This window comes from Apiospora phragmitis (genome assembly GCF_038363925.1).
Source record: "Apiospora phragmitis strain CBS 135458 chromosome Unknown utg000011l:1.0-3236445.0:1.0-3240683.0, whole genome shotgun sequence".
NCBI classification, from domain to species: Eukaryota; Fungi; Ascomycota; class Sordariomycetes; order Amphisphaeriales; family Apiosporaceae; genus Apiospora; species Apiospora phragmitis.
The window spans coordinates 3,081,957-3,103,986 of NW_027117411.1; the positions used below are offsets into that span (position 1 = coordinate 3,081,957).

General features: G+C 40.2%; 5 protein-coding genes across 5 annotated transcripts; 3 read left to right on the forward strand and 2 right to left on the reverse strand.

The window, feature by feature from the left end:
• Positions 1-11,766: 11,766 nt before the first annotated feature.
• PG994_013698 (uncharacterized protein) lies at positions 11,767-12,102 on the forward strand (the record flags this gene model as incomplete). Its single annotated transcript, XM_066865107.1, has 2 exons — positions 11,767-11,875; positions 11,936-12,102. The coding sequence occupies 2 exons, from the start codon at positions 11,767-11,769 to the stop codon at positions 12,100-12,102; spliced, it is 276 nt and encodes a 91-aa protein (XP_066710068.1).
• A 2,538-nt stretch (positions 12,103-14,640) lies between these two features.
• Positions 14,641-15,959, reverse strand: PG994_013699 (uncharacterized protein; the record flags this gene model as incomplete). The annotated part of the gene is made up of 2 exons (XM_066865108.1): positions 14,641-15,612; positions 15,705-15,959. 2 exons carry the CDS (start codon positions 15,957-15,959, stop codon positions 14,641-14,643), a joined length of 1,227 nt encoding a protein of 408 aa, XP_066710069.1.
• Positions 15,960-16,006: 47 nt separating this feature from the next.
• On the reverse strand, positions 16,007-16,282 carry PG994_013700 (glycoside hydrolase family 79 protein; the record flags this gene model as incomplete). Its single annotated transcript, XM_066865109.1, has 1 exon — positions 16,007-16,282. The coding sequence occupies one exon, from the start codon at positions 16,280-16,282 to the stop codon at positions 16,007-16,009; it is 276 nt and encodes a 91-aa protein (XP_066710070.1).
• A 1,206-nt stretch (positions 16,283-17,488) lies between these two features.
• PG994_013701 (Nucleotidylyl transferase) lies at positions 17,489-19,639 on the forward strand (the record flags this gene model as incomplete). Its single annotated transcript, XM_066865110.1, has 5 exons — positions 17,489-17,679; positions 17,727-18,163; positions 18,232-18,414; positions 18,472-18,755; positions 18,806-19,639. 5 exons carry the CDS (start codon positions 17,489-17,491, stop codon positions 19,637-19,639), a joined length of 1,929 nt encoding a protein of 642 aa, XP_066710071.1.
• A 907-nt stretch (positions 19,640-20,546) lies between these two features.
• PG994_013702 (uncharacterized protein) lies at positions 20,547-21,511 on the forward strand (the record flags this gene model as incomplete). The annotated part of the gene is made up of 2 exons (XM_066865111.1): positions 20,547-21,065; positions 21,089-21,511. 2 exons carry the CDS (start codon positions 20,547-20,549, stop codon positions 21,509-21,511), a joined length of 942 nt encoding a protein of 313 aa, XP_066710072.1.
• Between the last annotated feature and the right edge of the window lie 519 nt (positions 21,512-22,030).

Consider the following 22,030-nt stretch of genomic DNA (forward strand, 5'->3'; position numbering starts at 1 on the left):
GAGCTACTTTAGGCGACCGATTCCGCGGTACTAAACCTCGACGCGAGATCCGATATTTATAATATAAATTAAATCTAATTAAAAAAGAGGTGTCCGTAATTATATACTTAATTTAAATACCCGAGGAATATTTCTTAATATTAATATTATAGGAAATATAGCTAATTTTCTTTTAAAGTCGCGCGGCGGCGACCGCGTTAGTAAGTATTAAGTTAAACGCTTTATCGATCGTAACCCGGACCTTGAGACTTTAATAAACCGTCGATACGATTATTAAAGGGCTTTTTACGAAGATATAGGTATTATTTCCGGCTAGTTCGCATTAGTCATAAATATTAAAACTAAATGCGGTATCTTAGATAAAAATATATAGAATTTTAACGAAACCGGCTTTATAATAAGTATAATTAAGTTATTACTCGTCGTAATACGCGTTAATTATTATAAAAAAGCGAAGTCGGTTTAACTTAATAATTAATAATAGTTAACGGCTATTAAATATATTAATTCGTAAGGCTAGTATATTCCGCCGTTTTTAATCATTTAAAGCTAATATTACTTTATAATTTAGTTTCGCTAATACGACCTACCGGGCTATTAGGTGATTAAACCGACTTTTAACGGCTAGACTAATAACGAGACGAGCTTAGACTAGATTCGACATTTCGATAAGTATATTAAAACGCGGATAAAAAGCCTTTATCGCCTTTTAATCCTAAACGGCTCCGAAAGCTACATTTCGGCCGAATTCGAGGAATATTATAAAAATAACGGTATTATTACGTTTAGTATACCTCCTCACTTTTCTTACCTACTTTAACCTTTAAATATAGCACTTTATTTATTATTAAAGCGTATTTATTAAAGCATTAATAAATTATATTACGAAGCTAGAGTTCTTTATCGTTTTTAAGGCCGCGTATTTTATTATTTTTATAAAAAATAATATTAAATCTAGATTTAGCGTATCTAGTTTAATACCTTACTATTTAGACGAAATAATTAGCAAGCTAGATATGCGTTTTCGGACGCCTATATTTAGTCCGTTACGTCTAGGGACAGCTAGTATTTATAATTCTTAAACGTCGTTTAACTTTTAATAAACGATTAAACATTTTATTTTTATTAAAAATAAGGTTTTTACTTATTAAAAAAGCCTTTCGACGTTAATTTTAAATATTATAAATTAAATAACGAAAGATATATATATAATAATATATAAAATAACCTTTATAAAGGATTAAATACGTATTTTATAAAAGGTTAATTTAATATTTTCTAAGCGCCGGAAAGTTAAAAAATCGCGCGTTTAGCTTAGAGGAGCCCTTATTATATAAGAATCTTAAGAGCTATAAAACGAGGAGGTAAAAGGGAAGCGTTTAATAACTAATAAATACGGTACGAGGGGTTCGTTAAAGCGGAGGGCGACCGGTAGAAGGCGCTATAGTATTTACGGCGAAATAGGTTATAATACGCGAATATATAAAAAAGATATAAAATTAAGTAGTAAGTTAAATAAAGAGTAATTTTAATTAATTTAAAGCGTTAAGGTTAAATTAATTTATATAAAAATAATAAGATATAAAACAAGTGGTTAATTTAATAATATAATCGCCTTAGTAATAAACTAGGTTATATATATATATTATATTTATAATTATTAAATAAGCTTTCGTACGTACGTATAAGTAAGTTCCGGGTTTAATCGAAATTATATTACTATATTTTATTATTTATATCTATTTTTAATACGAGCTGCGAGGGGTATTATATACCTTTTTTAATAAAATTAAAAAGGGGTTTATACGCGTAAGTACGTAGCGCCCTTTTTAAAATAATATAGAAAACCTTAGTTTTTATTATTTTAATACTAGCAGTTTTCTATTTTATCGATAGAATTAGCCTGTTCCCCCTTTTAAATATAAGCTTTCCCTTCTCGAAGGTTTCGTATGGATGAGTTACGCTAATCCGGTATTCGGTACCTGTTTAAGCCGTATAGGTGATGCTATACCTTCTTAACGTTAATTTTATCGAGTAATAGGTCCTTTTAATTAATTATTCTAGTTATTTAATAATAGTAACGATAATAAAGGAAGTTATCGTATATTAATATATATTATTTCTCGCTATAAATTAAAAAGAACGGTTTAAAAGTAGTAATAATAATAGGGGTGCCGTTATATATCGTAATACGTTATACTTTATTAAGGACGTACGAATTTAACTTTTTAATATACGTTTTTATATATGCGGTAAGGCTGTTTATCGAGACTATTTATTCGAGGGCTTTATTTAAGGATACTTTAGTAAGGGCGTTTACCGGGTTATCCTTACTATCGATATAATAAATCTATGAGATCTCCCTTTTTTTTATACGACTCTCGAAGGGATATAATATCGATTATAAGCCCCTTTTTATTTATTATACCTAGCTTAACTAAATAGTTATGAAAAAATTTCGAATTTATATAAAAAGTTATTAATATATTTTAAAATCCTAAGGTTTATATAATTCTTTTAAGCGTAATATTTAATATAATACCGCTATTTATATTAGAAATTATACTATATAGATTCGATACTTTAATTAATATATTAGGTTTTATACGAAAGGTTATTATTACCTCTTACTTTTAAACGGTTACGAAAATTATTATTTAATAGCTTTTAAGCTTTATTATAAAAAGAACTCGATTATTATACTTTATATACCTTCTTATTCGTTATATAAGCTCTAACCTTTTAATATCGGCTATTTTTATATATTAAAAAAAGCGTATAGGGAAAGAAATTAAATATTTTATACGGGCGTATATTACTTATATTTTAAAGGAGGATTTCTTATTAACGTTTTTAAAAGCGTTTTAAATAATTTTCACCGTTTTCGAATATATAAAAAAGCTTTTAAAAAGTAAAACTCGTCCCGTACGATCCGGAATATATTATTTTATAATTAGATATAAAACTACGTACTTTAATACCTCCGGGGACGTCTTCCGGCCTACTTATTCCTTAAGAATTAAAAACTTTAAACAACTCGATTAAAGCTTAATCTTAAACCGAATACGTTTAAAACCGTATTATACGATATTAAAATAACGTTTTAACGTTTATTTTAATTAGCTTTAACTAGATCATAAAAGCTATAACATATATTATATACCGAGTTACTTTTTTAAAAGGTAAGAACGCGATACTTCGAAAAATAAATAAAATGCTTAGCCGGCGCCGCCGTACGAAAAAAAACGGCTATAAAATAGAGGATCATTTCGTATATAAGCTAAAAAAGACTTGTAGTTTTAAAAGGATATTAATAAATAATTATAAGACGAATCGCGTCGGAGGAGTAGTTGTACGAGGACGTTTAGGACACGCTTATAACGCTATAGAATTTATAAAGAGCCCGGGCATAATACGCGTACTTATTAAAATAATATAGAAGTATCTAGAGATAAGGATTCCGATTAATTTTAATATATTAAATACGTTATAATAAAAATAATTTATATTTTATTAAAAGGGGTATAAAAGGATAAGATATTCGCTTATATAGGATATTCGCTTATGAGATACGTTATATAAAGTAATTTTTTATTTTATAGCCGTTTCTTTTTTATACGGCGGCGCCGGCTAAGTATCTTATTTACCTTTTAAAGTATCGCGTTCTTACTTTTTAAAAAAGTAACTCGGTATATAATATATATTATAATCTTTATAATTTAATTAAAATTAATTAAAATTAATATCGAAAAGTTATTTTAATACCGTATAATACGGTTTTAAACGTATTCGGTTTAAAATTAAGCCTTAATTAAGTTATTTAAAGTTTTTAATTTTTAAGAAATAAATAAGCCGGAAAATATCCCTAGAGGTATTAAAATACGTAACTTTATATCTAATTATAAAATAATATATTCCGGATTATACGAAACGAGTCCTACCTTTTAAAAGCCTCTTTATATATTCGAAATAATAAAAATCGCTTAAAACGCTTTTAAAAACGCTAGTAAGAAGTTTTTTTTTAAAATATAAATAATATACGCCCGTATAAAATATTTAATTTCTTTCCCGTATATCTTTTTTAACGTATAAAAATAATTAATATTAAAAGGTTAAAGTTTATATAATAAATAAAAAGGTATATAAAATATAATAATCGAATTCTTTTTATAATAAAGCTTAAAAACTATCGAGTAATAATTTTCGTAACCGTTTAAAATTAAAAGGTAATAACGACTTTTTATATAAAACTTAATATATTAATTAAAGTATTAAATCTAATCCTCGCCTCTTTTATTCGTAATTTAATTATTTTTAATAATAAGCTATTTTTATATTAAAAAAAGAGGTACGTTTTCTTAATAAAAATAATATATAAAAAATAACGTAACCGTGTAATTTAACGCTTTAAATAATTATAACTTATTCTCGATTCTTTTACTATATTACCTTAAGCTTTCCGTATTGATTAAAAGTAATTACGATTATTTTAAACGAGATTTAACTTATAAAAAAGCCGGTCTCGTTAAAGTTATAAATATCCTCTTTTTAAATTATATACTTATAAATTATATTTTATATAAAAATAAATTACGCGCGATACGCGGCAGGATTTTCGTAAAGGACTCTTTAATAATCGATTTTTCGGTTAAAACGCGTCCGGAGGTCTAATTATTATCGTATAAAGTTAAAGGCTTAATTAATATCGACGCGTCTTGTGTCGCGTAAACTAAATAATCGATTCGCTATATTTTTTATATTATTTAACCGGGGAAAAAGTAATTACGTATTTAAATTAATAATATATTAAATAATTATATCTTTTTCAGAATTTAAAAGCTTTTAAAAATTCGTAAATATTTTATATCGTATATGTTAATTATTTCGTCTAACGTATCCCACAAGCGAATATCCCACACAAGCGAATGTCTTATTTTTATAAATTTCCTTATAGCCTCAACCTTTTTTTATATTTTTTTACGTCCGAAAATGTTATAATTTTAAAAAAAAGCAATATAATTTTAACGCTTTAAGCGCTTTAAGAAGACTTAACTTTAAACGTATAAAAAGTTATATTAATTTATTACGTTTTATTAAAAACTTTATAACGTAAACGAAATAATTAACCTATACAACGTAAAATATTTACGAATTTTCGAAAGCTTTTAAATTTCAAAGAAAATGCGATTATTCGATATATTATTAATTTAAATACGCGATCGTTTTTTCCTTAACTAAATAATATAAAAGATACAGCGAATTAATTATTTAATTTACGCAACGCGGGACGCGTCGGCGTTAATTAGGCTTTTAACTTTATACAATAATAACTAGACCTCCGAACGCGTTTAAACCGAAAAATCGATTATTAAAAAATTTTTTATAAAAATCCCGACGCGTATCGCGTATAGTTTATTTTTATATAAAATATAATTTATAAATATAGGATTTAAAAAGAGGATATTTATAATTTTAACGAAACCGGCTTTTTTATAAATTAAATCTCGTTCGAAATAATTATAACTACCTCCGATCAATACGGAAAGCTTAAAATAATATAATAAAAAAACCGGGAATAGGTTATAATTATTTAAAGCGTCAGATTATACGGTTACGCCATCCTTCTATATATTATCTTTATTAAGAAAACATACTTTTTTTCCTAGTATAAAAACAGCTTATTACCGAAAGACTAGGTGATCGTAATTATTAAAAATAATTAAATTATAAATAAAAAAAAACGAGGACTAAATTCGATACTTTAATTAATATATTAAGTTTATATAAAAAGTTATTATCGCCTTTTAATCCTAAATAGCCATAAAAGCCACTATTCGATAACTTTCGAGCTCTATTATAAAAAAAACTCGATTATTATACTCTATATATTTTTTTATTTATTATATAAACTCTAACTTTTTAATATCGATTATTTTTATATATTAAAAAAAACGTATAAAAAAGAAATTAAATATTTTATACGGGCGCATATTATTTATATTTTAAAGGAGGATTTTTTATTAACGTTTTTAAACATGTTCCAAACGACTTTTACCGTTTCGAATATACAAGGAGGCTTTTAAAAAATAGGACTCGTCCCATACAATCCGGAATATATTATTTTATAATTAGATATAAAGCTACATACTTTAACACTTCCGGGGACGTTTTCCGGCCTACTTATTCCTTAAAAATTAAAAACTTTAAACAATTCGATTAAAGCTTAATCCTCAACCGAATACGTTCGAAACCATATCGTATAATATTAAAATAATTTTTCGACGTTTATTTTAATTAGTTTTGATTAAATTATAAAAGTTATAATATATACTATATACCGAGTTACTTTTTTAAAAAATAAGAACGCGATATTTTAAAAAATAAATAAAATATTTAATCGGCGCCGCCATATAAAAAAAAACGGCTATAAAATAAAAAATTATTTTATATATAAATTAAAAAGAACCTATAGTTTTAAAAAGATATTAATAAATAATTATAAAACGAATCGCATTAAAAGAGTGGTTATACGAGAACGTTTAAGATACGCTTATAACGTTATAGAATTTACGGAGAGCCCGGGTATAATGCGCGTACTTATTAAAATAATATAGAAATATTTAAAAATAAAGATTTTAATTAATTTTAATATATTAAATACGTTATAATAAAATTAACTTATATTTTATTAAAAAAGGTATAAAAGAATAAAATATTCGCTTATATAGGATATTCGCTTATAAGATACGTTATACTATAAAGTTTTTATTAAGACGTAATAAATTAATACAGCTTTTTATACGTTTAAAGTTAAGTCTTTTTAGAGCGTTTAAAGTATTAGAATTATATTACTTTCTTTTTAAAGTTATAACATTTTCGGACGTAAAAGAATATAAAAAAAGGTTGAGGCTATGAAGAAATTTATAAAAGTAGGACATTCGCTTGTGTGGGATATTCGCTTGTAGGATACGTTATATTTTATACTTATAAAAGGTATTCTAAGTATTTCGTAGGTTAAGCGAATATAGGAATATAGCCGCTTAAAAAGACGTACTCGAATCGATTATATAAAGTACGTTTTATTCGTTAATATAAATAACGTTTATAATAATCTCGTAATTAAAATCGTATTTATTTTATAACGAGAATTTAAAATTTTATAATACTAAATTATGCGATTAATATTAAGAGCAAAACTTCTAGATGTCGTCGAGAATAGTAAGGTCGACGTTATCGTAGCCGGCGTTTTTTAAGAACGTATAGAGCTTTTCTATACGAGGGTGTCTAAACCGTCGGTAGAGGTATCGAAACTATCTTTCGATAAAATATAACATCGTTTCTATACGGCCGGTATTAAAAAACGAATATCCTTATTTCTTAATTATAAAAATTATTTCGCCATCCTTTTATATAATAAAATTAAAGATATTATTATAATACGTTTTAAATTAATCGGCGTTATATAATAAGAATAAAAAAAGGGTTATAATATTTAAGATATAATACTTAATTATTTTTAATCGGTTTTATATATTAATTATTCTAATTAACGAAATAAGTTTTAAGCTTTCGAACTTAATCTTAACGCTCTTTAAGGTTTAATCGATTCGTATATCTAGGTTCTTTCGTATATAAACCTCTATTTAAAGCTTTCCGATTATTAAAAACAAAGCGGCGCCGATATCTTAAAACTTTTTTTAATAAGTCTAGCTATACGGGCTATTAAGGTTAAATTAATCGGCTTATATAATAACTTTTAAAAAATAAATATCCTCGTTAATAATTTAATAATAAAACGCGGCGTTTATTAAATAAATAATATTTTATTATACGTTTTCCGGATTAAAATAATTATTGTTGGAACAGCTGGAACTGAAGCTGTCCATATTACTCTAAAAGGGGTGCCACGTGCCTACGCGCACGAACCCCTTTCCTGTTTCATCAAGAGGGGTATACGATACCCCTCGCAGCTCGTACTGAAGATAGACATGAACAACAGAATAAGAACGATTGAACCCCGATTAAAACCGGAACCACCGCACGTACGAGAGCCCATTCAACAATTATACTCCTCTTCGTTATTTTTTAGCTCTTCTTTTTTCCCTTCTTAATTTCGGACGAAATCCTCGTATTCGTTTTAAATAAAGAATTCTTATTTAATATTATTACACGCTTAAAAATATTAAATTATTATATAAGTTCGCTTTTCGGCTAGGTAATTCATGAATTAATAACTTTACTTATAGTAAATTCGGCAGGTTTTTTATTTAAACTACCGATTCTTATATAATAACTTAGTTTAGAATATATTTAAAAATTATTAATTTTTACTTTATTTTAATAATCGGTTATTATACGGTAATTTATTATTATAAACTAATTAGTTTCTTTTTATATAATTATTTATAAACCGTTTATTAATTAAGTACGTATCTATAGCTAAATTTTAATATAATTCCTCTATTAAATATCGTTCCGATAACCTCTAGTCCACTACTATACTTAGCAATACACGAAGGTCCGAAAATAACGCTTCACATATTAACTTCTAATTAATAAGGGCCGGTATAAGCTCCGAAACTCCTTAATAAGCTCATACGATTAAGGTATAAAGAGCGATCTCTCCTTCGAATCTTTTTCCGAAGGCTCGTTATATGAATTAAAGCTTATTTAGCAGGATTTCTAAAACCTTAGTAAATTACTTCTTAACGTTTTTATTTTTTACTCGTATAAAAAAATTATTATTTAATCCGTAAAATATTATATATAATTTATTATTATATTAAAGTACGAGTTTATAAAGTAATATATCTCGTTTTATTTTTTTTCGGGTCCTATATGATTAAAATAAAATACCCCCGCATAGTTAGAAAAAATATCCGGAAAAATCGCATATTATTAATCTTTTAATATATTTAGCCGTCGGCATGTTTTAATAAATATCCGTACTTTATCGTAAAAGATATCGTACGGCTTACCTATATAATTCTTTTCCTTCTTTTATACCTTCGAGAAGGTAACGACCTTATTCTAATCGATTTTACCGTTATAAATAGCTCGGTTTAAAAAGATATTATACTTTATAATATATACTAGACTAGATAATCGTACGGTCTAGTCCGGCGGTACCGAAATTAGAAAAAGAAAAAGGACGATATTTTATAACGTTTAGGTACTTATAAATTTAGGGTTAGACGTTGGGCTTAAAATGTCCCGTAGTGTCGCGGACGATTACTCCGTACGGAGACCGGGTGTCCTTCGCTTAGGCGGCGGTTGTTCGACTATTTATTCTCGAGAAGAGTATAAAACATCCTCTTTTCAGGTTTCCGAAATCGGTTCTATCGGTCGGTCCTATTAGTATATAAGAGCTTAGCTCTAAAGGATCCGTTCGTTAATATATTAATTCCGTGTTTTTTAAAGTAATTAAAAAGCTCTTTTTAAAACGTACGATTAATTTAATCGAATTAATACTCGGTTTATCCGTTAAACTTAATAATAAATAACTTTTAAAAAGAGGTCCTTTTTATTTTTAATATATAATATTTTAAGAAGTATTATACGAGATACGTCGTAAATAATTCGGGTATTATTTCTTTAAACGTCTAAAGGTTCGAGTTTTTAAAAAGCGAGGTTAACGTTTCTTTTCTAAACTACTAAAAAGATTCTAATATTTTAAAAAACTTCTTCGTATATAAATAGTTTAAGGTTTAAAATTATCGGTTTATTTAAGTTCGGTACGTCCGGGCTCGGTCCCGATTCGCCGACCGTAATTAATTCTATTTTAATAAGGTTTATTATTAGAACAGTAAGAACTAAGGTTTTCTATATTACTCTAAAAGGGGTGCCACGTGCCTGCGCGCACGAACCTCTTTTTAGTTTTATTAAAAGGGGCATACGATACCCTTCGCAGCTCGTACTAAAGATAAGTATAAATAATAGAATATAGTAATATAACCTCGATTAAACCCGGAACCCACTTATACGTACGTATAAAAGCTTATTTAATAGTTATCGTCTTATAAATCGTATAATAAAGTTATTTAAATATATAATTATATATAACTTAACTAGTTTCGCGTATAATTCGAAACCTAGTCTCCTCTTTATAATATATACTTAAAAAAGGGGTTCCTCCTCGTACGGTTAATTTAGTTCGGCTCTTCCTTCGAATCCCTAACGGGTAGAAATTCTCGGGGCTCTTTAGTACGGTCGCCTTTATATTAATAAGGGCGTAAAACCGTCTCTTCACTTTTATTAATTTATAATTATTTTATGTAATTACTAATTAATATTAAATAAGCTTTCGTATATATATATAAATAAGTTCCGGGTTTAATCGAGGTTATATTATTATATTTTATCATTTATATTTATTTTTAATACGAGCTATTAGGGGTATCGTATACCCCTCTTAATAAAACTAAAAAGGGGTTCGTACGCGTAGGTACGTAGCGCCCTTTTTAAAGTAATATAGAAAACCTTAGTTCTTGCTATTTTAATAATAATATAATTTTTAGTTTTTTTCGCTATTTTATTTATTTAGTTATTAAATAAACTTAAAATTATAAAGATTTATAAAATTAATATAAAATTAATTTTTTTTAATTATCTTTATTAGTATAATTTTCATAAAAGTGTACGATTATATACGAATGTATTTTATATATATAAAAAGTAAACTATTTAATAATATAAACTACTTAATAATAGTATATAAATAACGTAGTTTATTATATACTCGAATATATTATATAATTAAAAAAAAATTTCTTATAAAAATCGCGTTTAAATATAACCGTGTATTTTATTTAAAATTATATTAATAAAGTATAAAATTTAATAGGTTATTTTTATAAAAATAATTAAAGTAAAAATTATTTTAAATATTTTATAACTTTTTTATTAATGTTTATAAAGAAAATACGTTAAAATAACCTTTATAATAATTATAATACTTAATAACTTAATAAATAAAATAATTATAAAAAAAGTAAAAATTATTTTATAAATATAATATAGTTAAATATAACGTATTAAAATTTTATTTATTTTAGTAAAGAGTTTAAAAAGTTAAAAATTACGCACGAACGCGATTTCTATAAGAAAAAAAGTGTTCGACTATATAATATGTCTAAGTATGTGGTAAACCATATTAATTAAAGCAGTATTTATAATATAAAGCCTTTTCGGACGCCAGTATAACAAGGGAAGCGATTAGCACTCTGATCCGAATGAGAGAAATATTATCGCCTAGAAGTTACTGTGAGTCTGACTGGCGCAAAGGCCCGACTCAGCTGTCGGCTAGCTGGGCTTATTGGGCGCGTAGTGGTTACCCCGCCTGTTTCCTTCGGCCTTCGGCCATCGGTCTGGCAGGTCAAGCAAACTGCGCACAACTCATCAGCACGAACATCTCAGAACAGCAAGCAGACAATTAAGGAAACCTTGCACTGGACGGCTGCCTCCACTTGACGTGAGCGTGCTTCTAGGGCCTTTGCGTTAGTACCGCCTTTCTCAGAAAAAGTAAGTGTGCATTGGGCTTCCCAGTTGTTTTTGAAGAGCCATGCTAGCGAAGAAGACTTACTCGGTTGAGCTGAGCAAGTAGTTGCGCTACACATCGCACAAGATGGCAGCGACTATGAGCCAGGCCACTGGGTTTGTTGCCCGCCTCTGTTGGAAGGGGCTGTCAAAGTATGTGTGACTCTTGCTGACCCAGACTTCCAGTCTTGTTGACTTGGTTGGCTCTGGCGCGGTCGAGATATACACACAATGCCGGCTATTATGGATGACCCAGAGAGCCCGACCATCCATCGAGTCTCTGGCGCTCTCCCTTATCGGGACCCGAGCAATCCTACCCTTCCTCCTGACGTCCGTCCTCGTCAAGTGACGCTGCGAGATCGTTAAACCGTGGCTATAATCGTGCCATTCGTGTCCAAAGGCCAAGTGGCACAGACGTTGCTCAAGTATCTTTCGGACCAACTTGCCAAGGAGATTGAAGGAGGCGATACCTACCCCATGATCGACCCCATGCCTGAAAACACCCTTGTCGAGAGGAATGCGGTGGATTACAGCAAAGGCCGCGAAGGAGCAGCACTTGCGAACTGATTTATTATATATAATCCAGTACGAATAAACCACGTATAACCATTCCTTTTTAAAAAATGAATCTTGCAGTATTGTGGCCGTTTATATCACTCTGATAGTATGCCATCCATCCTTGTAAGAAAGACAGGGATATCCTTCCGCCCTATCTTACAAAACCTGACAATCTCAGCAGTGCAGAAATTGCTCCGAGTTCCAATACGTCGGAATGTACCGCTTTCTCCAGCCACTTCCTGGAGTAAAAGGAAATCACAAAACTCGCCATACAGGTTTCTGCCAGGTCCTGTATGCCAAAGGATAGCGTACAAATCGTAACGAGCCACGGGCGGGAAGAAGTCTGGATGTTCGTCTAATATTGGATCCCCTATATCGATAAGTGTAGCTGCGGATCCGATAATATGTGCCGAATATCTCATCCACTGGGGTACAATCACCCTTTGTCTGATTATGAGCCGCTGAAGCCGGCACCGCAGGACCAAGTGGCCGCCTTTGCATAAGCCGGTGACGTCTTCGGTGGCGAAATCCAGCTTGCAATCTAATATCGTGCAATGCATACCGTACGTCTCGTCTAATACGAAATCAGGCATGTTCACTGGTACATCCATGGAGGCCCAGGAGAACGTTGGCGCACGATAGTCGCGGGATCGGTATGGGCCGGGATACTCCATGTGCTGTATATCGCGTCACAAAGTTCTTGAGCTTTGCCTGAATTTGCTTCGAGGCGCTTTTGAAGAAGTCCTTCGTCAATAAGATGGCGAAACTGGACATGCGTTTCTGGATAAGGGTGATCGCTCTTCAGGATTTTTTCAGGTAGCCGAGAGGGTATGTCTCTGCCGCCCTCAACTCCGCACATTCCCAGAGCAGCTGGTGCTGACCAAAATAGAGGTTTCTTCTGGTAAGGAGCCTCTCCTGCTGGACCCAGCCCCGCTTGTTCGGTGGACGGGTCTCCACAAGATGGAGCCAAAATAACGGATCTCGTTCCTGGAAAAGGGGATGTTCGGTGTCGCTAGCTGCTAGCGCGAAGAGATTCAACAGGGAATTCTCTTACACTTTATCTATTGGTGTTGACTCCCTCTTCCAGTCCGCCAGGTTTTCGTCATCCTGGATGATGCAAAGTGTATCAACCCAAAGGTAGCGTACCCCAAGCCGTTTGCAGACTATAGAAGCATCCCGGATAGCAAGGGGCAGTCTTGTTGTATCAAATTTCTCGTATAACTCGTTCTTGGTGTCTCTTGAAAGAAGCAAAGATGGTCGGCTGCTCCAACGATGGCTCAACGTCATATAGCCTCCGGTAGGACCTGCGTCTCTGGAATCTACGACACGGGCAGACCCAGTGTTTCCAAGGTCCAGTAAACAAGTCGGGTACCAATTCAGCTCAGTCCGTTTGCAAGCTTCATGTGTAGAACGACAATCTGCGAGCCATTTCTGTGCTATATCTAATGACTCTGGAGAAGACGTACTTGAAGACGAACATATCGCCGGTACTCTCTGTGAATCTTATATCTTAGTTAGTGTACCTTTTCATATCTAAAGTTATCGTGGAAAACACCTACCATTGAATACCCGAACCAGGGAGTATTGATTTGATTCCCAGGTTAAACCCTGGTTGCGCAAGATTGGTTCGAGCGCCAGTGGTAGTGTATAGGGCTCGGCCTAGAGCTGGCTTCCCCATCAAGTACTGCAGATTGAATTTGCTTCAAGAGTTTCGCCCAACGCGTGCGGCAAATGCGGCAACCCAGCTCAGTCGCATCCTTTAATGCTTTGAATGTGCGGTGATGAACCCGTCTTGGCTCCCTGTCTTCCTCTCCAGATTCAAATCTGACACCTTCCCAACTTTGGAAAATCGCAAGGCATCTAGCGCAGAGTCGGTCCTCGTGGGAGACTGGTGTGCTTTCGGTCATTGTGGTGTTTTGGGATGATTAATTATACCAAAGATGTTGTTCCAAGCTGATGAAGAAGTCGTTTTGAACGACAGCATCGTCCCTTAATCCAAACACCGAGCTGAAAAGAACTCGGAGCGGGGAAGCAGCGTTGCGCATATGTGTACCATCAGTCGGGCCAGGAATTTATCCGGCGGGAAGTATGAACAATCACCTCGATATACATTCTAGTTGGGGATTTTTAAACGAGTGATGGCAGTGTGCATAACGACGTTACAGTTTTCATACTCCAAACACAGGGTTTTCCAGGAGTATATGCTCCGTGGTAGTAATGCTTCAGGGGTGTATGACTCGGAAGAGCGTATACGGGCCAATAGTATAACACGCTTCCGTAGGTCTAAAAGTTTGGGTTTGAACTAGATACAACCTGAGTTCGTGCTGGACACCTCTAGCCATTGTCTGAAATAAGACTTGTTGCCAAACCTCAACAACCATGAATTTGACATCGATTATTGGCGAAAACCCAAGCAACTGGAAAGGTTTCGAAGTGTATTTTCGGTGGCGATGTGTACTTTTCAAGTCTTAACATACAATCAATATATCTACAAGAAGTGGAATCCTGAAAAGAAATTCAACCACCCAAGATATAATATTATTATTCCTACCCGTCCCCCCTCCCCGACTCTGCCAATCTCTCAAGCACAAAGCGACAGCAGCACCGCCTCGCTATCCCATACAGCCACGCTCGCGGCCCCGTCCTTGACCGGCACGGTGCGGCCGTCCCGCCGCACATCCTTGACCTCCTCCCGCCGCTCGCAAACGTCCACTGGCAGCCCGCGTACGTGATGGACTCGGCGCCGGCCCCGGCGCCCTCGGGGCTGCCCAGCACGTCGACGCGGATCTCCTTGGTGCCCGCCGGCAGGCCGCGCCGCTCCACCGTGGGGCGCGCCCGCGCGTGCGTCGAGGACGTCTTGCTCCAGTACTCGAGGTTCGCGACGGCGATGCGCTTGAGGACGCCGTCTTCGAACGCGGCGTAGGCCGCGAGGTTGGGTCGCGTGTCATCGCTCTTGCCGATGTCCAGCTTCTGCATGGTGGTCTTCTTCTTGTTGTCGGCTGGGGACTGCTTGCCCATGAAGTCGGCCACGAACGGCTGCGAGTAGAAGTTAGCAAACACCTGCGCGGACATGCCGGCGCTCGCGACGGGCAGCCACAGGTTGTAGCCCGCGTGCATGATCTGCTGGTAGTGCACGTGGGCGACGCCGAGGCTCATGGCGTAGAGGCAGAAGTCGACCTGCCACAGCGCGCTGCCGAGGCGTGCCTGGTAGGGGTACGAGTGCGTCGCGTCCAGCGAGTTGCCGACCTCGGACAGGACGAAGGGGATGTCCGGCTGGTTCTGCCGCAGCCAGTCGATGCGGCGCGCCTTGAACAGGTCCAGGTGCGCGTGCGTCGCGGCCACGTCCATGAGGCCCTGGGCTAGCTTGTCGGCGCCGCCCGCATCGTTCTGGTAGTAGTGGTGCGCGACCGTCTTGAGGCGATTGGCACGGTCGATGCCCAGCTTGAAGCACGTCTCCACGTCCAGGATGTAGGCCTCCTTGCCCACCTCGACCCCGCTGTAGGAGCCGATGTCGAAGCCCTGGAGGAAGCGGCCGGGTTTTTGGTGGCCCCTGGGCAGGAGGTCGTCGACGACCCGGGCGACCCGAGGTTCTGGCCCGGGTGGGGGCCCACGAAGCCGGCGTGGTAGAAGTTGGGCTCGTTACCGAGCTCGATGGCCTGGATGCGGTCCCAGCCGACGCTGTTGACGGCCGCTTCGGTCCACGCGACCGTCTCGTTGACGTCGGTCGTCGCCAGGGGCACCTGCACAACGTACTCGGCGTCGGGGAAGCTTTCCTTGGCCAGGGCCCAGTAGGCCGGGCCGACGGTGGTGTTGCCGATGTCCTGGTAGTTGTCGACCTCGGCCCGGAGCAGGGCGGGCTGCGCCATCTTCGGGTCGTAACGGCCGTAGTCGGCTGACGTGCCGCCGAGGCGGATCAGGGCTTCCCGCCCGTGCGCGGCGTCACGGCGCGGATGAGGTTGGCCGAGAAGGTGTTGAACTTCCCGTCGCGCGTCTGGGCGTACGGGACAAAGGACGACTGCTCGAACGCGAGACCGAGGAAGTCCGGGTCGACGGCTGCGGCGGCCGCGGCGGGTTTGGATGGCAGCTGGATGACCGAAGGCGGGTTGTTGTCGGCCTGTGGGGCCGGCCTGCAGAGTGCAAGGGTGCTCACGCTCAGTAGCTGAGCGACCCTTAGGATGGAGTAACTCATGGTTGATCCGAGGAAGCGAGGGGGAAGAAAGGAGCGGCGGAAGTTGAATAGTTGATCAGAAGATCTGGGTATCTCACACCGGAACTATCTCGCATACCTACTTATGTATTATATATCTTAGCTTGGCAGTTCATTATTCTACACTAGCTCGATTGAAACCAAAAATAGTTACAAGAAACAGTAATCACTAGCCCTGCTGGTTCGTTTGTGCGAAACAGCCATTCGTGGCGGCGGCCAAGCCTGGCTGGGGCTTGAGGCTTTGAAGGAGAACTGCGGACGACAGGGAGCTGCGTGCGGCTTGGTTCTCGAACCCGCGTAGAAGTTGCGAAGCTGATAGTTGGATGGCAACGGATGTAGGGCTGGGCTGGGAGGGAGTGGGCAAGATAGACTGCCCCTGTCCTGTCGTCTGATCTGATTCCCGAGCCGATCCAAATGGGGTCCTTTGTGGGGGGTGTTCGGGGACCTCGCGTGCCCAAAGGCATGGGGTCCCAGATCAGCGTGTAGTGAGCAAGCCAGCAAGTTGCGCGTCTTCTCCCAAGTTATTCAATCCCACCATGCTGGCCTACGATGTATATTGCCTTAAGGTCGTAGCAGAAGGAACCAGTCTGTACTGGAATTACTCCCTTCCGTGATTATCTTGGCCAGTGACCTCGCAAGCAACTGTCAGCCTACGTTATATGGCTCGCATACACTGACTGATCTGGTCCAAATTGAGGTAAAAGAAAATAGAAGTAAAAAAGTACTGAGGTCACCTTTCGGCCGCAGTCTGGTCGCAGTTTTTGTCCTGGTAAGATAAACTTGTTAATGTTGTATTTTCCTCGTCAAAGCAAATGGGTGGGTGTCGTTGGGAAAAGGTTCGTGGCAGTGACAGCACCGCCTTACAGTAGTTGCTTCTCAGTGGGTGGTTGATAAGAAAGTTAGGGAGGCTTCAGGGCTTATCAGCTTATCTGGCGGGTCGCATGCAGCTGATTACTGCCCCTCGTTTTTTGACGGGTTGCCCCTCCAAAGCTCTGGGTTGGATTTGACTCATCGCAGCCCCGGATCCTAAACAACCCCGTGTTGAGAACAGGCTTTCAATCCAATCCAACCAATCGCCCCTATCTAAAACTGCCACTTCGAGTCTTGTGCTGGCGAGAACTGCTACGCACCCACTAGCTACCTTTGTTTTCTTTCTTTATCCTTCCAAACCTAGACCGACAGACCACCATGGCGGACGCAGTCGCCGACAAGACGGCCAAGATGGACCTCAACAAAAAGGCCAAGGATGACGAGGCGGAATGGGCCACCGACGAGGCCACCGGCGACAAGTACAAGGACATGGCCTACGCCGACATCCGCATCTACAAGAATGCCTCCGGCGAGGAGCGATACATCCTGAAGGAGACGGGCGAGAAGCTGTCCAAGGGCGACGCCAAGAAGCGCGACACCAAGGCTAAGTCCAAAGCCGCCAAGAGTGCGGCGCCCCCAAACCCGTCAACAAGGCCCCGAAGCCGGCCGCCGAAAAGAAGGAGGACACCATCGATCCGGAGACCATGTTCAAGCAGGGCTTCCTCGACGACGTCTACAAGGAGCGGCCCGAGAAGGACGTCGTCACCCGGTTCCCGCCCGAGCCCAACGGCTTCCTGCACATCGGCCACGCCAAGGCCATCGCCGTCAACTTCGGATTCGCCAAGTTCCACGGTGGCAAGTGCTACCTGCGGTATGACGACACGAACCCCGAGAAAGAGGAGGAGGTCTACTTCAAGGCCATCGAGGAGATGGTGCGCTGGCTCGGTTTCAGCCCCGTCAAGATCACCTACTCCAGTGACAATTTCCAGAAGCTCTACGATCTTGCCGAGAAGTTGATCGAGATTGGCAACGCATACGTCTGCCACTGCAATGGTACGCGAACACGCAAGTAAATACTCGGGAACTGGTCGGCGCCCACTAACACGTGCCTGTGACTCCAGATGATGAGATCAAAACCCAGCGTGGAGGCGAAAGCCACGGCGAGCGATTCCGATGCGCGCACGCCGAGCAAAGTGTGGAGACCAACCTCGAAGAGTTCCGGGGCATGCGCGATGGTAAATACAAGCCCAGGGAAGCCTTCTTGCGAATGAAGCAGGATATCACCGACGGAAACCCGCAGATGTGTATGTTCAATATGACCATGTCCAGCAGCATCAGAGTTTGCTAACATGAATGATCAGGGGATCTTGCTGCTTATCGAGTGCTCGACAAGCCTCACCACCGGACCGGCTCCCAGTGGAGGATATACCCGACCTACGACTTCACGCACTGTCTCTGTGATAGCTTTGAAGGCATCACGCATTCTCTGTGTACTACTGAATTCGTCATGAGCCGTGTCAGCTACGAGTGGCTGAACAAGCAGCTGGTCGAATTCCAGCCGATGCAGCGCGAGTATGGCCGTCTCAACATCACCGGTACTGTGCTATCCAAGCGGAAGATCATGCAGCTAGTCGACGAAGGCTATGTACGCGCTTGGGACGATCCTCGACTGTACACTTTGATTGCCATCAAGAGAAGAGGTGTTCCCCCGGAGCCATCTTGGAGTTTGTAAACGAACTGGGTGTCACCACTGCGCCGTCTGTCATCCAGGTGGTACGGTTTGAGCAGACTATCCGACGCTACCTCGAACGGACAACGCCTCGTCTCATGATGGTTCTGGACCCGATCCCGGTGGTTATCGAGGGCGCCGAGGAGGTGGAGATCGATGTGCCCTTCCACAGCAAGGACGCATTCATGGGCTCGCACAAGCTCAAGTTCACGCCCACTGTGTACATTGACCGGTCCGATTTCCGCGAAGTCGACAGCCCCGACTACCTCCGCCTGGCACCTGGAAAGGTCGTGGGTCTTTTCAAGGCTCCTTGTGCCATCAAGGCCGTGTCGTACAGCAAAGACGAGAGCACTGGCAAGGTTACCGAGATCCGCGCAGAGATCGTCAAGGATGAGCCGGAGGAGCCCAAGGATCCTGGCGCAAAGAAGGCCAAGAAGGGCGAGAAGCGCAGCTACATCCAGTGGGTGCCGTCGGGCTCGCGCGAAGTCGAGGTCCGCATCCACAACTCGCTGTTCAAGTCGGAGAAGCCCGAGGACGTCGAGGGCGGCTTCCTCAAGGACATCAACCCCGAGAGCGAGGTGGTCTACAAGGGACTGATCGAGTCCGGGTTCGACGAAGTCAAGGCGCGGGCGCCGTGGCCTGAGGCAGCGGGCGAGAGCGGGCACGGCAAGGGCGGACCGGAAAGCGTGCGCTTCCAGGCGATGCGTATCGCCTACTTCGCCATGGACTCGGACAGCACGGACGACAAGATCGTGCTGAACCGGATCGTGTCGCTCAAGGAGGACGCCGCCAAGAAATAGATTAGATGTCTCCTGGAGATGTTAGCATTCACGAATGGACGAGATATGGAGAAATGAGCGGGTTTCGCAGCAGAGATTTCAAAGCAAAAGACTCCGGGTTAGGTGTCGGGTTATCCCAAAACAAGGCGTTAATAGTCATTGATTGGTGTGATATTGGAAAAACTAGAATACCTTCTTGCATTAATCGCAGAACATGTACTTGGCAAGGAGTGCTTTCGGGCTCCATCTGGGTGGAGGTGGCCTCGGGAACCACTAAAGAGCCGAGCCGGATGCTATTTTTGGGGTCAACAGGGATCTATCTCGATCTGGTTAACATTCCCAGCTCATAGCAACTCAGCCTTACTGTGCCTGTACTTGGATAACCCAGCGTCAGCACACCTGACGTTGGCGAGTGGATTCCCTTGTCAGCAACCCACAGGTCCATGCTTACTTACTGTATACTGACAACTAGCAACTAAGCTCTAACAAATCCAGTCCGTGTTTTTATTTTGCGCTCCTTGCTGATCCCTTCCCCAAAATTACGGCGTAAAATGAAGCGGATCATACTAGCTGATCTTAGCCCCCTATACGAGCAAGCCAATTGGACATTCGAGGTGTCTTACACATTAGACAACCCGGACATTGTTGCCGTAGCGTCGGCATTCTCAGCCCCCCTCATTCAGGACTTTGCTGACGACAAATGTGGACACGTTCCCAGACGGACCGGCCGATTAACCGTAATTCGGCCCATCCAACTAAGGACTTGGCTCAGCTTCGATGATGCTATATATAAGGCGCCTGGGATCCCTTCCATTCAGTAGCTGAAACTACCCCGTAAGATTAAAGGCACTTTCACACAAGGTACTCGGGAAGGTTGTTTTCGAATCTCTCTGTCACTCAATCGTCTCCCAGTCCTACCGCAGCCGCCATGCACATCACCACGGCCCTCACCCTCCTCTCCACCGCAGCGACGGCCTGCGCCGCCAACTGCAGCCCCAACAGCAAGTCGCCTTTCCCCCTCGGCGAGCTCAGCAAAGACCAGCACACATCCAAGGGCCGCCGGTACCGCGTGCACCTGCCCAAGGCCTACGACCCGACCAAGCCGGCGCCCCTGATCCTGTCGTACCACGGCGCCCACGGCACCATCGAGAAGCAGGCCGCGCTCGACGGGCTCACCGACAGCGGGCGCAACCGCGACCACGTCGTCGTGTACCTGCAGGCCCTCGTGCCCGAGGGGTCCGACAAGACCGAGTGGGAGGTCGCGCCGGGGGCCGAGAACACCGACGACGTCGGCTTCACGGCTGACGTCGTGGCGGCGATCGAGGATAAGCTCTGTATTGATAGCCGGCGCGTCTACGCGACGGGCAAGTCGCAGGGCGGCGGGTTCGTCGGGCAGGTGCTGGCGTGCGACGCGAAGCTGAGCAAAACGTTCGCCGCCTTTGCGCCCGTCTCGGGGCGTACTACATCAAGGATACGCCTAAATCCAAGTGCGAACCGGAGACGCAGGTCGCGATCCCCTGCGCCGGCACGAAGCGGAAAGACACGCCCATCATGGCGTTCCACGGCGGCGCCGACGAGACGATCCCGTACCGCGGCACCTGGCGCAAGAAGACCAACAGCTGCCTGCCCGACATCCGGCACTGGGCGCGGCAGTGGGTCGTACGCGACGGGCTGCAGGGCACGGAGACGAACACGACGATCGCCGGGTCCAAGCACGGCGTGCGCAGCGCGTGGAGGGACGAGCGCGTCGTGCTTGTTTATGATGGCGACGAGGTGGCGCATGACTGGCCTAGCACAGGGGAGAACTCGGATAACAATGGGCATGCGCATGCGGCGTTCAATGCGTCGGATGATATTATGAAGTGGTTCCCTAAGTGGAAGTTGGACAACTAAAGAAAGAAGATAGGAAAGGGGAAGAAACAAATAGAGCGAAGAGACTCAGTTGCCGCGGTCCGTTTTCGAACTCGAACCTCTCTCGTTGCAGAGCGGTGGCGATGATCCCGCATTGTAGAACCACTGCTATCCCCATTATTCCCCTTCTCACCCCCTCTTCCCATTCTCAAATTCACTGTACATATAAATAGACACACACATGCATAACGTTATATACTCTCGCATGCATACGTACATAGAGACTTACCTTCATGTTTTAATCAGTAGGATTTCTACTGCTCATAATGAAGTGACGTTGGCGTTTCCCCTTCCACTAATTAATACCTAGTGTCGCAGAGCTAAACCCATCCGAATCGAGCAGACGTCCCCAGAGCGGAGCAGCAAAAGCAAGGAGAAAGGGGACACAAGTATGCCTCGAGGATTGTGAACTCATTACTTCTATCGAGACACAAAAGGAAGGGAGGTGGGCTCCTTAATTAAAAATTTATTTTTATATCAAAACATACCCTCACCCGCAGA